The sequence below is a fragment of the Bubalus bubalis genome, chromosome 16, assembly GCF_019923935.1.
Source record: "Bubalus bubalis isolate 160015118507 breed Murrah chromosome 16, NDDB_SH_1, whole genome shotgun sequence".
Classification (NCBI taxonomy): Eukaryota; Metazoa; Chordata; class Mammalia; order Artiodactyla; family Bovidae; genus Bubalus; species Bubalus bubalis.
The window spans coordinates 1,995,819-2,010,106 of record NC_059172.1 but is presented as its reverse complement, the minus strand read 5'-3'; the positions used below and the strand labels follow the sequence as shown (position 1 = coordinate 2,010,106).

General features: G+C 41.7%; 1 protein-coding gene across 4 annotated transcripts in view; it reads right to left on the bottom strand.

Moving 5' to 3' along the window:
• LOC102402141 (glycine N-acyltransferase) overlaps positions 1–14,288 on the bottom strand; it is a 63,541-nt gene that overhangs the window by 45,420 nt on the left and 3,833 nt on the right. For 3 of the 4 annotated variants that reach the window (XM_025266002.3, XM_044929079.2, XM_006056631.4), the window contains exons 2-3: positions 9,129–9,224; positions 6,079–6,186 (exon numbers count right to left, since the gene is read on the bottom strand). In XM_025266002.3, coding sequence (XP_025121787.3) covers positions 6,079–6,186; positions 9,129–9,206 — 186 coding nt within the window. In that variant the 5' untranslated portion in view covers positions 9,207–9,224. The remainder of the gene's footprint in view (positions 1–6,078; positions 6,187–9,128; positions 9,225–14,288) is intronic. The other variant, XM_006056632.4, reaches the window with a different exon arrangement.

Sequence of the window (14,288 nt, the reverse complement as noted above, 5' to 3'; positions counted from 1 at the left end):
AAACGGTTATCATCAAAAAGAAAAGAGATAACAAACATTGGGGCGGGGGGCAGTGGTTTGGAGAAAAAGGAACCCTCGTGCACTGTTGGTGGGAATGTAAATTGGTATAGCCACTATAGGAATGGTATGGTGGTCTCCCCCCAAATTTAAAACAGAACTGTCCTAGGAATTGGGAACCCCATTCTGGGTGTGTATCCAAAGGAAATGAAAACAGGACCTGGAAGAGACACGTGTGCTCCATGCTCAATGCAATGCTATTCGCAATAGCCACGACATGGAGACAACGAATGAACGGACAGGGAACATGTGGCATGTCTGGCAGTGGAACATCAGTCAACCCAGAGAAAGAAGCAAATCCTGCTGTTTGTGACGCGTGGGAGGACCCTGTGTGCATTGGGCTACGTGAAATGGGCAGACAGAGGAAGGCATGATGGCTTCCAGGTGCGGATTTTAAAACACTTGATCACAGAGGCTGGGGAAGCCCGGGAGCCGGCAGTGGGGAAATGTGGGTCAAAGGGTACAAACTTCGTTATAAGACAAATAAGTTCTGAGGATAAAAGGCAAAGAATGAGGACCATAGTTCAGATCAGATCAGTCGCTCAGTCGTGTCCAACTCTTTGCGACCCCATGAATCGCAGCATGCCAGGCCTCCCTGTCCATCACCAACTCCCAGAGTTCACTGAGACCCACATCCATCGAGTCAGTGATGCCATCCAGCCATCTAATTCTCTGTCGTCCCCTTCTCCTCCTGAACCCAATCCCTCCCAGCATCAGAGTCTTTTCCAATGAGTCAACTCTTTGCATGAGGGGGCCAAAGTTCTGGAGTTTCAGCTTTAGCATCATTTCTTCCAAAGAACTCCCAGGGCTGATCTCCTTCAGAATGGACTGGTTGGATCTCCTTGCAGTCCAAGGGACTCTCAAGAGTCTTCTCCAACACCACAGTTCAAAAGCATCAATTCTTTGGTGCTCAGCCTTCTTCACAGTCCAACTCTCACATCCATACCTGACCCCTGGAAAAACCATAGCCTTGACTAGACGAACCTTTGTTGGCCAAGTAATGTCTGCTTTTGAATATGCTATCTAGGTTGGTCATAACTTTCCTTCCAAGGAGTAAGCATCTTTTAATTTCATGGCTGCAATCACCATCTGCAGTGATTTTGGAGCCCAGAAAAATAAAGTCTGACACTGTTTCCACTGTTTCCCCATCTATTTCCCATGAAGTGATGGGACCAGATGCCATGATCTTCGTTTTCTGAATGTTGAGCTTTAAGCCAACTTTTTCACTCTCCACTTTCACCTTCATCAAGAGGCTTTTGAGTTCCTCTTCACTTTCTGCCATAAGGGTGGTGTCATCTGCATATCTGAGGTGATTGATATTTCTCCCGGCAATCTTGATTCCAGCTTGTGTTTCTTCCAGTCCTGCGTTTCTCATGATGTACTCTGCATAGAAGTTAAATAAGCAGGGTGACAATATACAGCCTTGATGTACTCCTTTTCCTATTTGGAACCAGTCTGTTGTTCCATGTCCAGTTCTAACTGTTGCTTCCTGACCTGCATACAGATTTCTCAAGAGGCAGATCAGGTGGTCTGGTATTCCCATCTCTTTCAGAATTTTCCACAGTTTATTGTGATCCACACAGTCAAAGGCTTTGGCATAATCAATAAAGCAGAAATAGATGTTTTTCTGGAACTCTCTTGCTTTTTCCATGATCCAGCGGATATTGGCAATTTGATCTCTGGTTCCTCTGCCTTTTCTAAAACCAGCTTGAACATCAGGAAGTTCACGGTTCACATATTGCTGAAGCCTGGCTTGGAGAATTTTGAGCATTACTTTACTAGCTTGTGAGATGAGTGCAATTGTGTGGTAGTTTGAGCATTCTTTGGTATTGCCTTTCTTTGGGATTGGAATGAAAACTGACCTTTTCCAGTCCTATGGCCACTGCTGAGTTTTCCAAATTTGCTGGCATATTGAGTGCAGCACTTTCACAGCATCATCTTTCAGGATTTGGAATAGCTCAACTGGAATTCCATCACCTCCACTAGCTTTGTTCGTAGTGATGCTTTCTAAGGCCCACTTGACTTCACATTTCAGGATGTCTGGCTCTAGGTCAGTGATCACACCATCGCGATTATCTGGGTCATGAAGATCTTTTTTGTACAGTTCTTCTGTGTATTCTTGCCATCTCTTCTTAATATCTTCTGCCTCTGTTAGGTCCATACCATTTCTGTCCTTTATCGAGCCCATCTTTGCATGAAATGTTCCTTTGGTATCTCTGATTTTCTTGAAGAGATCTCTAGTCTTTCCCATTCTGTTGTTTCCCTCTATTTCTGTCCATTGATGGCTGAAGAAGGCTTTCTTATCTCTTCTTGCTATTCTTTGGAACTCTGCATTCAGATGTTTATATCTCTCCTTTTCTCCTTTGCTTTTCACTTCTCTTCTTTTCACAGCTATTTGTAAGGCCTCCCCAGACAGCCATTTTGCATTTTGCATTTCTTTTCCATGGGGATGGTCTTGATCCCTATCTCCTGTACAATGTCACGAACCTCATTCCATAGTTCATCAGGCACTCTATCAGATCTAGGCCCTTAAGTCTATTTCTCACTTCCACTGTATAATCATAAGGGATTTGATTCAGATCATACCTGAATGGTGTAGTGGTTTTCCCTGCTTTCTTCAATTTAAGTCTGAATTTGGCAATAAGGAGTTCATGGTCTGAGCCACAGTCAGCTCCTGGTCTTGTTTTTGCTGACTGTATAGAGCTTCTCCATCTTTGGCTGCAAAGAATACAATCAGTGTGATTTCGGCGTTGACCATCTGATGTCCATGTATAGAGTCTTCTCTTGTGTTGTTGGAAGAGGGTGTTTGTTATGACCAGTGCATTTTCTTGGCAAAACTCTATCAGTCTTTGCCCTGCTTCATTCCATATTCCAAGGCCAAATTTGCCTGTTACTTCAGGTGTTTCTTGACTTCCTACTTTTACATTCCAATCCCCTATAATGAAAAGGATATCTTTTTTGGGTGTTAGTTCTAAAAGGTCTTGTAGGTCTTCATAGAACCGTTCAACTTCAGCTTCTTCAGCGTTACTGGTTGGGGCATAGACTTGGATTACTGTGATACTGAATGGTTTGCCTTGGAAACGAACAGAGATCATTCTGTCGTTTTTGAGATTGCATCCAAGTACTGCATTTCGGACTCTTTTGTTGACCATGATGGCTACTCCATTTCTTCTGAGGGATTCCTGCCTGCAGTAGTAGATATAATGGTCATCTGAGTTAAATTCACCCATTCCAGTCCATTTCAGTTCGCTGATTCCTAGAATGTCAACATTCACTCTTGCCATCTCTTGTTTGACCACTTCCATTTTGCTCTGATTCATGGTCCTGACATTCCAGGTTCCTATGCAATATTGCTCTTTACAGCGTTGGGCCTTGCTTCTATCACCAGTCACATCCACAGCTGGGTATTGTTTTTGCTTTGGCTCCATCCCTTCATTCTTTCTGGAGTTATTTCTCTGCTGATCTCCAGTAGCATACTGGGCACCTACTGACCTGGGGAGTTTCTCTTTTGGTATCCTATCATTTTGCCTTTTCATACTGTTCATGGGGTTGTCAAGGCAAGAATACTTTAGTGGTTTGCCATTCGTTTCTCCAGTGGACCACATTCTGTCAAATCTCTCCACCATGACCCACCCCGTCTTGGGTTGTCCCACGGGCATGGCTTAGTTTCATTGAGTTAGACAAGGCTGTGGTCCTAGTGTGATTAGATTGACTAGTTGTCTGTGAGTATGGTTTCAGTGTGTTTGCCCTCTGATGCCCTCTTGCAACACCTACTCTCTTACTTGGGGTTCTCTTACCTTGGGCGTGGCGTATCTCTTCACAGCTGCTCCAGCAAAGCGCAGCCATTGCTCCTTACCCTGGATGAGGGGTACCTCACCGCCGGCCTTCCTGACCTTCAATGTGGGATAGCTCCTCTAGGCTCTCCTGACCCTGTGCAGCCAAGGCTCCTTGGACGTGAGGTTGGTCCTCCCGCCCACTGCCCCTGGCCTCGGTCTTGGGGTGTGGGGCATGGGGTATCTCCTCCCGGCCGCCGCCCCTGACCTCGGCTGAGGGGTAACTCCTCTCGTCGCCCCCCCGACCTCGGACATGGGGTAGCTCCTCTCGGCCGTTCCTGTGTTGTCGCAGTCTAGTACTCTTGGCCGCTGCCCCTGACCTCGGACGTGGGGTAACTCCTCTTGGCCGCAGCCTTTCGAGCATGGGGTTCTCCCGGCTTCTGCCCCTGACCTCGGACGTGGGGTGGGTCCTCTCGCTGGGCTTTGGCGCGCCCGTCGCAGCCGCCTGCGCTTTGGCGCGCCCATCGCAGGAACATAGTTAATGCTGTATTATATGCAGTTGAGCATTGAACGAAGCAGGAGTTAGGGACCCCAACTCTCCATACAGCTGAAAATCTGCTTATAACTTTACAGTCATCCTTTGTATCTGCTATTCTGCATCTACAGATTCAAACACTGTCAGATGGTGGAGTACTGTAGCATGTAATTACTGGGGAAAAAAAATATTTCAGTGGACTCGTGCAGTTCCAACCCGTGTTGTTCAAGGGTTAACTGTACTTGAAGGTTGCTAAGAGAGCAGATTTTGAATGTTTTCACTAAAAAATAGAATGATAATTATGAGACAGGATAGAGTGTTAGCTAAAGTTATGGAGGGAATCATTGTAATGTACATGTATATCAAATCTGCAATGTTGTAGATCTGACACAATCTTATATGTCAATGATCGTTCTTCAAGTTGGAAAAGTCTTATTTTTATAACTGTATTTTTGAAAGTAGCTCAGATTCCTATTAATAATTAAAAGTGTTCGTTTTAAATTGTTATTTAATTTGGTTTCTTGAATATTTATTACCCCTTTCACTTCTATATGTTATATTAAGTGATAATATATTTATATTACAATTTTACTTGATATTTTAAAATATAATTATACATTTTATTTTTGAATAAACTTAACTATTAAATAAACTTAACTATTCAATTTCACTAATTAAAAAATTATCATACAATACATAACCAACAATTCCAACTATGTAATTTGCTCCTTAATTTTCCTTAATTCACTCTTGTTTCAGACTTTATCTCTTGCAACTGCTTTGAATGAAGTTCTGATCTGCAACCATGTAAAAAATCCTATTTATATTCAACATCCAATTTTGGTAAAATTTCTACTAAGAATCATTCCTCTCCCTGCAACCTCTACCACATGCTTTTTCCCCTCCTGCCTGGTTTTATTTGCTTAATTTATGACCATAGGTTATAACATGGTTCAGCATCTCAACGGGAAGAGACCATCACAATGAGAAGTTTTGAGTTAGCATGAATGAGTTGATGTGGTTTCAAAACTGGTGTTTGTACAAGGTATGAAATATTTTTTTTCCCCTTAGGTTAAGAGTTTAAAATGGGCTTGATTTATTACATGTAGAAATCCAGCCTGGGAAATGCTTCTTTGATGCCTTTCACAAAAGATCAAGCTCTTGTCTACGCCATCAACATAATCCTACATTAGCACAGCCTCCCCCTGGTTGCCTCTTTTCCCACAAACTGGATGCGAGAAATGACAAAGTGTTTGGTCCTAAGCAGCAGCAGGATGCCATCTTGGTTTTGATTCTGCCCATTTCACACCATGGGACCCTAGTGGCTCAGACAGTAAAGAATCCACCTGCAAGGCAGGAGACATGGGTTCAATCCCTGGGTTGGGAAGATCCCCTGGAGAAGGGAATGGCAGCCCACTCCAGTATTCTTGCCTGGAGAATTCCATGGACAGAGGAGCCTGGTGGGCTACAGTCCACAAGGTCGCAGAGTCAGACACGACTGAGCAACTAACCATTTCACACCATGATGTCATTTCCCTATGGATTTACCTATAATCTCCTCCAGGCTGTGGACTTTTTGAAGATAAGGACATGTTGACTATATCACCTTGATTTATTTCTATATTCCCAGGGTCTACCATATTGCCAACTGCATGGTAAGTACATAGCCAATATGGACATAAATACCTATTCATTCCACATCTGGCCCCTTACCTGCTCCTGAGGGCGGATAACCACTGTATTAAAATCAGGCCACTTGTCCACCAGAGCCTTTAGCTTGAAAGGGTTTCCTTGGTTTATGTGGAAGGTGGTCCCATAAACCTGTAGTATTACAAGAAAGTGAGAGGATGATTTTATTAGGAAGAGATGGAAAAGTGCCGTGCTTGCATAGGACAAGGTTTATTTTTATGAAATAATGGAATTTTTTGATTGGAAGGTACCTAGTAAGAACTTCAGCAGACCATTGGTGAGATTCTAAGTTTCCCCCCAATAAATATATCTTTAAAAAATATTCACATAGAAGATATGCAAACCAATGGAATTTATGAACAGAACTCCTATTATGGAATTTAATAAGATCTTTAATAGATTACATCTGTTCATGTAAGTGTGTACATGCTAAGTCCCTTCAGTCATGTCTGACTCTTTGTGACCCTGTGGACTGTAGCTCACCAGGTTCCTCTGCCCATGGGATTCTCCAGGCACATACAACAAATTTCACAAAACTGGAGAATATCAAATACACTCCACTCCAGGTGTTTCCAACTTCTTGACGCAAAAAAGTACTCTTCAAAGAATATCTTTTTTGCTGAAATCTTTGCATTTGTACCTGATATTTGCTTAGGGAAGGTTTTTAGAAGGGAGATTGCTGGGTTTAAAGCTATCTACATGTTTAAGGCTTTTCAACACATATTTTCAAATTAACCTCTGGTAAAGGTAACTATTTCCTACAAATAAGTGGAGGCTATAGTAACTAAAGGTCGTGGAGAATTGTCTCTTTAGTCCCTTTACAGTAAATATAAACAAAACCAGATAGGCCACCTATAGAAGAATGCTTACCTTTCTCTTCCCCAGAGTAAAAGGATGGTTTACAAATGGTTAAGATTGAGGAAGGTGAAGATATTCAACTCATCCCAAATTATGCCAAGTCTTTCAAAGTACTGGCCTCAAATGAGATAAACTGATGTAGGCACAATTCGCCCCACTGTAAATTTATGGTCTGATCTATACCCACAGTGGCTAATATTGGCATAGCTTCTCTGTGTGAAAGGCACAGCCTGCCTGTTCCCCATCAAGGCTTCTCATCTGACAACAACCTCAAGAGACTGGAGGTCCTGTTACTCCCCCTCCTCTTTTATGGTGGCTGTGCAGCCTGTGGGATTTTTGCTTCAACATCAGGCATCCAGGGATCGAACCCAGGCCCTAGGCAATGAAAGTACCAAGTCTTAACCCCTGGGGCCACCAGGGAATCCCTTCATGACTCCCATTCTGTGTGAGAAAGCCAAGGCACATAAAAGTTAAGTGACGTGGTGGGGAGACAGCCTGCTGGTGGAAGGGGTGGGTACAGACCCAGGCAGGCTGCCCTTTTAGCCGTAGAACCAAGGAGGAATCACCGTCATCAAGGTAACTCCATGGTGGGATGAGGGTGCATATTCTAGATGAAACTGTAAGATAGAAACTGATACGTATAATTTATTGACCAAAGTCCAAGGCGCTGTGCTAAGCAGATGAGCATAAGGGTTAGGACTTGGCTTCAAATGTTCACTTGCCCAGAGTAAAATCCTGGCTGCTTACTGTGTAAACTTGGTGAAGCACAGAGACCTACTGGACTTTAGGAGCAATGCCACAACAGGATTTTGACCCTGATACAGTCCAGATGCAGAACACTTCCCTTACCATGAGGATGGCTCCTGAGGCTCTTATAGTCACATCCACTATCTTCCCATTGCCCCTGCCTCCTCGTTCACCTCCAGAAGCCATCATGTGTTCTCTGTTTCTGTATTTGGTTATCTCAAGGATTTTATATAAATGGACTTATATAGTGTGGAACCCTTTGGGACTGGCTTTTTTCACTCAGCATCATTTTCTGGCTGCTGCTGCTGCTGCTGCTACATCACTTTAGTTGTGTCCGACTCTGTGAGACCCCATAGACTGCGGCCCACCAGGATTCCCCCATCCCAGAGATTCTCCAGGCAAGAACACTGGAGTGGGTTGCCATTTCCTTCTCCAATGCATGAAAGTGAGAGTGAAGTCGCTCAGTCGTGTCCAACCCTCAGCGACCCCATGGACTCTAGCCTACTAGGCTCTTCTGTCCATGGGATTTTCCAGGCCAGAGTACTGGAGTGGGGTGCCATCGCCTTCTCCAATAATTTTCTGAGGATTCATCCCCTCCTACGGGAGTTTTGAGGCTGACACGAGTCCACAGATCAAGTCCGGCGGCTGCGGTGAAGTGAGGGCTGGAAGTGCTTTCCGTTGCCACTGACGACCACGCAGCCATTGTTCTGGCCTTGAGGCCCCGCTGGCGCCGGTGCTGGCCGCGGTTCTGTGATTAAACTTCTATCTTTAGATGTGAAAAGTGCTTTTAAAAGCAGTTCAGGGAATTCCCTGATGGTCCATAGTTAGGACTCATGCTTTCTCTGTCGAGGACCTGGATTCAATCTCTAGTTAGGGAACTGAGATCTGACAAGTCATGCAGACAAAAAAGGAAAAGAAAAAAATGAAAGAAAAAGCATTTTCCTCCTTCCACCAATCCTCTAAATGTTAAAAGTGAAAATATAAATAAATCTGCATAAATCCAGCCTTCTGTAAGAAATACCATTGCCTTAAAGTAATGAATAGTAGATAATTGTTTCTAGATCTCTTCCGTGTGCACTTGAATTTCAAAGAAATAAGACTTGACCTGTTAAATATTCCAAGAAGATACATGGTGGTTAACTTCACCTTGGGCACAAATGTTTAAAAATTAGTATGTACTTAGATCAACCTTTTAAAGAGAAATCAAGAAAATATTTTTGAGTCTCCAGAGGGTAGTGTTTTTGTAACTTAAAATTATTGGGCAAGTCATATAACTGAGAACTCTTCCCTCTTCCAGGACATGAGTTAATACACTTCTCTTGCCAAGAGATGGTGTGAACTGTGTGAGATGCTGTGTGAGTGAGTTCTTACCACAGAACGCGCACTCGGTAAGAGCTCATTCTCCTCCTGACCTCTTTGGTTCCCTAAGAATGCAACCCTCTGCTTCCCTAAGAGTGTCCCAAGCTCACCTTTAAGGATTCAGGGATGCTCTTCCTCAAGGATTTTTCTAGCATCTGCAGCATCTGCGGGCCTTGTAAGTGGAGCATCTTGGCAGGTACCTTAGCCTAGTGAGGACCAACAAATAGCCAGGAATGAGAAGATGCTGAACTAATAGGAAAAGAGTCACACAGCTTTACCTGAGTTTTAGAAGGTAACAGGGAAGATAAATTTGCCTAGAATAACTGCCTTAGGAGAGAGAGACATATTTAGATTGTTTCCATGTCTTGCTGTTCTACAATTACAAAAATTTCCTCTTATATTTTCCTTCAGAAGTCTTATAGGTTTAGTTCCTATATTTGGGTCTATGAAAATTTCAAGTTAACTTTTTGTAAGTGGTATGACGTAAGAGTGGATATTCTCTTCCCCAGGGTAGATTTGTTGTTTTTGATCAGTTGCAAACTTGTGTGCCAACTCTTTGCAAACCTATGGACTGCAGCGTGCCAGGCTTCCCTGTCCTTCACTATCTCCTGGAGGAGAAACTGGTTATTTAATTACTAGTTATTGCAAGGACTGTCCTTTCTCTTTCGAGTTGCTTTGATGTAATTGTTGAAAAGCAATTGAGTTTATATGTATGCCTGCATCTCTCAAGTTTCTATTAGTTTAATTGATCTATATATCTACTCTTATGATTTTTTTTTTACTACTGTTTTTGAGTACTGTGGCTTTATACTAAGCCTTGAAATCTGATAGTGTGGGTCCACCAACTTTTTTAGATGCTTTTTGCTTAGGTTTTTTGCATTTCTATTTAAACTTTGTAATAATCTTGTGAATTTTTATTAAAAATTGTCTGACACTTATGTTGAGATTGCAGTGAATCTGTAGCTTAGTTATATAAGAAGTAATATCTGAAAAATATTGACTATTTTAGTCTATGAGTGTGATGTATCTCTTCATTATTTTAGGTCTTCTTTAAATTTTTTAGCAAAGGACTTTAGTTTTTGGCTATCTTCTGTTAAACTTATCCCCATTCATTCCTTCCTTTGGATGGCATTATAAATAAATACGAGACTTCCCAGGTGGTGCTAGTGGTAAAGAACCCACCTGCCAGTTCAGGAGAACTAAGAGACACCAGTTAGATCCTGGGTCGAGAAGATCCTCTGGAGAAGGAAATGGCAACTCACTCCAGTATTCCTGCCTGGAAAATCCCATGGACAGAAAAATTTGGCGGGCTACAGTCCATGCGGTCGCAAAGAGCTGGACACAACTAAAGTGACTTAGCACATAAATAAACATATAACTGTAAATTACAATATATTTTGAAGTTTTAAAAAATTTGTTGTTTGTTTATAGAAGTGCAATTTTTCTATATTGGCTTTGTGTAGTGTGACCTTATCGAGTTAACTCATTACCTTTAGTGTTGTTCAATGGCTCAGTTGTGTCCCACTCTTTGTTACCACTTAGACTGCAGCACGCCAGGCTCCCCTGTCCTTCACTATCTCTTGGAATTCACCCAAACCCATTTCCATCGAGTTGGTGATGCCATCCAACCATCTCATCCTCTGTCATTCCCTTCTCCTCCCACCTTCAATCTTTCCCAGCATCAGGGTCTTTTCCAGTGAGTCAGCTCTTCCCATTAGGTGGCCAAAGTGCTGGAGCTTCAGCTTCAGCATCAGTCCTTCCAATGACTATTCAGGGTTGATTTTCTTTAGGATGGACTGGTTGCATCTTGCAGTCCAAGGGACTCTCAAGAGTCTTTTTCAGCACCACAGTTCGAAAGCATCAGTTCTTCGGTGTTCAGCTTTCTTTTATGGTCCAACTCTCACATCCATACATGACTACAGGGAAAACCATAGTTTTGACTCTATGGACCTTTGTTGGCAAAGAAAGGTCTCTGCTTTTTAATATGCTGTCTGAGTTTGTTATAGCTTTCCTTCTAAGGAGCAAGTGTCTTTTAATTTCATGGCTGCAGTCACCATCTGCAGTGATTTTGGAGCCCAAGAAAAGAAAATCTGTCAATGCTTCTACTTTTTCCCTTTCTTCACGCCATGAAGTAATGGAACCAGATGCCATGATCTTCATTTTTTAAATGTTGAGTTTTAAGCCAGCTTTTTCACTCCTCTCTTTCACACTCATCCAGCAGCTTAGTTCCTCTTCACTTTCTGCCATTAAATTGATATCATCTGTCTATCCGAGGTTATTGATATTTCTCCCAGCAATCTTGAATCCAGCTTGTGATTCATCCAGCCTGGCGTTTTGCACTATCTACTCTGCACAGAAGTTACTTGAGCAAGGTGATAATATTCAGCCTTGACGTACTCCTTTTCCAATTCTGAATCAGTCAGTTGTTCCATGTCTGGTTCTAACTGTTGCTTCTTGACTCTCACACAGGTTTCTCAGGAGACAAGTAAGGTGGTCTGGTACTCCCATCTCTTTAAATGTTTTCCACAGTTTGTTTTGATCCACACAATCAAAGACTTTAGCATAATCAATGAAGCAGAAGTAGATGTTTTTCTGGAATTTCCTTGCTTTCTCTATGATCCTACCAATGTTGGCAATTTGATACTGGTTCATCTGCCTTTTCTAAACCCAGCTTGTACATCTGGAAACTCTGGGTTCATGTACTGCTGAAGGCTAGCTTGAAGGATTTTGAGCATTACCTTCTAGCATGTGAAATGAGTGCAATTGTACAATCTTTGGCAGTTTGAGCATTCTTTGGCATTGCCCTTCTTTGGCATTGGAATGAAAACTAATCTTTCCCACAATTACCTTTAGTAGTTGTGTATTTTTGCAATTAAAATTTTCTATATATGTGATCAAATTTTTTTTGCAAATGAAAATAATTTTATTTCCTCCATCTGTATGTGTTTTATTCCTTTTCTTGTCTTATTGTACCACTTAGAACTTGCAGGAAAATATTTTATAGGAGGTACTATATGAGCATTCTTCTTGATATTAGAGAAAAGTATTTATTTTCTTACTTAAGCTTAGCTGTTAATTTTTCATCAATCACCTTTGTCATGTTGAAAAAGTTGCTTGTTAAGGGGTTTTTTAAAAATCATAAATTAATGTTGATATTTGTCAGCCATTTTAAATACATCTATTGGGATAATTATATGATTTTTTTCTTGTTGACATGTTGAATTTTAATTATTTATTTTTGAATGCTAAATGAATATTTTCAGTATAAACCCATTATTCATAAGGTATTATTTTTATATATTTTGGATCAATTTTCTATTATTTCAAAGGATTTTTGCACCTATGTTTGTGAATGATTGGTCTATATTGATCTATATTCTTATTTTCTAGTAAAGTTTTTATCCATTTTGATATAACATTTATGTTCAGAAAATACAAATTGGGAAAGAGTTTCCTCCTCCTCTATTTTCTTAAGAGAATTAATATTTCTTCATCAAGTATTTGTTGATTTCAACAGTGAAGCCATCTGGGACTTGGAAATATTTTGACTTGGAAATATTTTTACTTGGAATTAAATTTCTCTGTGGAAATGTTTTAACTACAAATTCAATTTCCTTTGTAAATATATGGCTTTTCTGATTTTAGGGTAACTTCTGGTTATTTAGTTGGGTCTTCTCTGGTGGCTCAGACAGTAAAGAATCTGCTTGCAATGCAGGAGACCCAGGTTTGATCCATGGGTTGAGAAGATCCTCTGGAGAAGGGAATGGCAACCCACTCCAGTATTCTTGCCTGGAGAATTCCATGCACAGAGAAGCCTGGTGGGCTACAGTCCATACAGTTGCAGAGTTAGACACATCTGGTTATTTATTTAGGTCATTAGAGGGATTTTTTTCCCCATTTTATCTAAGCTGTAGAATTTATTGCACAAGCCATCTATATTTTCTCATCCTTTAAATGTCTGTGGGATCTATAGTAGTGTTCCCTCACTCATCACTGACAGTCCTGGTAATTCATGTTCTTTTTCAAAATTTCTTGATCAGTTTAGAGTCAGATCAGATCAGATCAGATCAGTCACTCAGTCGTGTCTGACTCTTTGCAACCCCATGAATCGCAGCACGTCAGGCCTCCCTGTCCATAACCAACTCCCAGAGTTCACTCAGACTCACTTCCATCGAGTCAGTGATGCCATCCAGCCATCTCATTCTCTGTCGTCCCCTTCTCCTCCTGAACCCAATCCCTCCCAGCATCAGAGTCTTTTCCAATGAGTCAACACTTCGCATGAGCTGGCCAAAGTACTGGAGTTTCAGCTTTAGCATCATTTCTTCCAAAGAACTCCCAGGGCTGATCTCCTTCAGAATGGACTGGTTGGATCTCCTTGCAGTCCAAGGGACTCTCAAGAGTCTTCTCCAACACCACAGTTCCAAAGCATCAATTCTTCCGAGCTCAGCCTTCTTCACAGTCCACCTCTCACATCCATACATGACCACAGGAAAAACCACAGCCTTGACTAGATGAACTTTTGTTGGCAAAGTAATGTCTCTGCTTTTCAATATACTATCTAGGTTGGTCATAACTTTCCTTCCAAGGAGTCAGCGTCTTTTAATTTCATGGCTGCAGTCACCATCGGCAGTGGTTTTGGAGCCCAGAAAAATAAAGTCTGACACTGTTTCCACTGTTTCCCCATCTATTTCCATGAAGTAATGGGACCCGATGCCATGATCTTCGTTTTCTGAATGTTGAGCTTTAAGCCAACTTTTTCACTCTCCACTTTCACTTTCATCAAGAGGCTTTTGAGTTCCTCTTCACTTTCTGACATAAGGGTGGTGTCATCTGCATATCTGAGGTGATTGATATTTCTCCTGGCAATCTTGATTTCAGCTTGTGTTTCTTCCAGTCCAGCGTTTCTCATGATGTACTCTGCATATAAGTTAAATAAACAGGGTGACAATATACAGCCTTGATGTACTCCTTTTCCTATTTGGAACCAGTCTGTTGTTCCATGTCCAGTTCTAACTGTTGCTTCCTGACCTGCATACAAATTTCTCAAGAGGCAGATCAGGTGGTCTGGTATTCCCATCTCTTTCAGAATTTTCCACAGTTTATTGTGACCCACACAGTCAAAGGCTTTGGCATAGTCAATAAAGCAGAAATAGATGTTTTTCTGGAACTCTCTTGCTTTTTCCATGATCCAGCAGATATTGGCAATTTGATCTCTGGTTCCTCTGCCTTTTTTAAAACCAGCTTGAACATCAGGAAATTCACGGTTCACA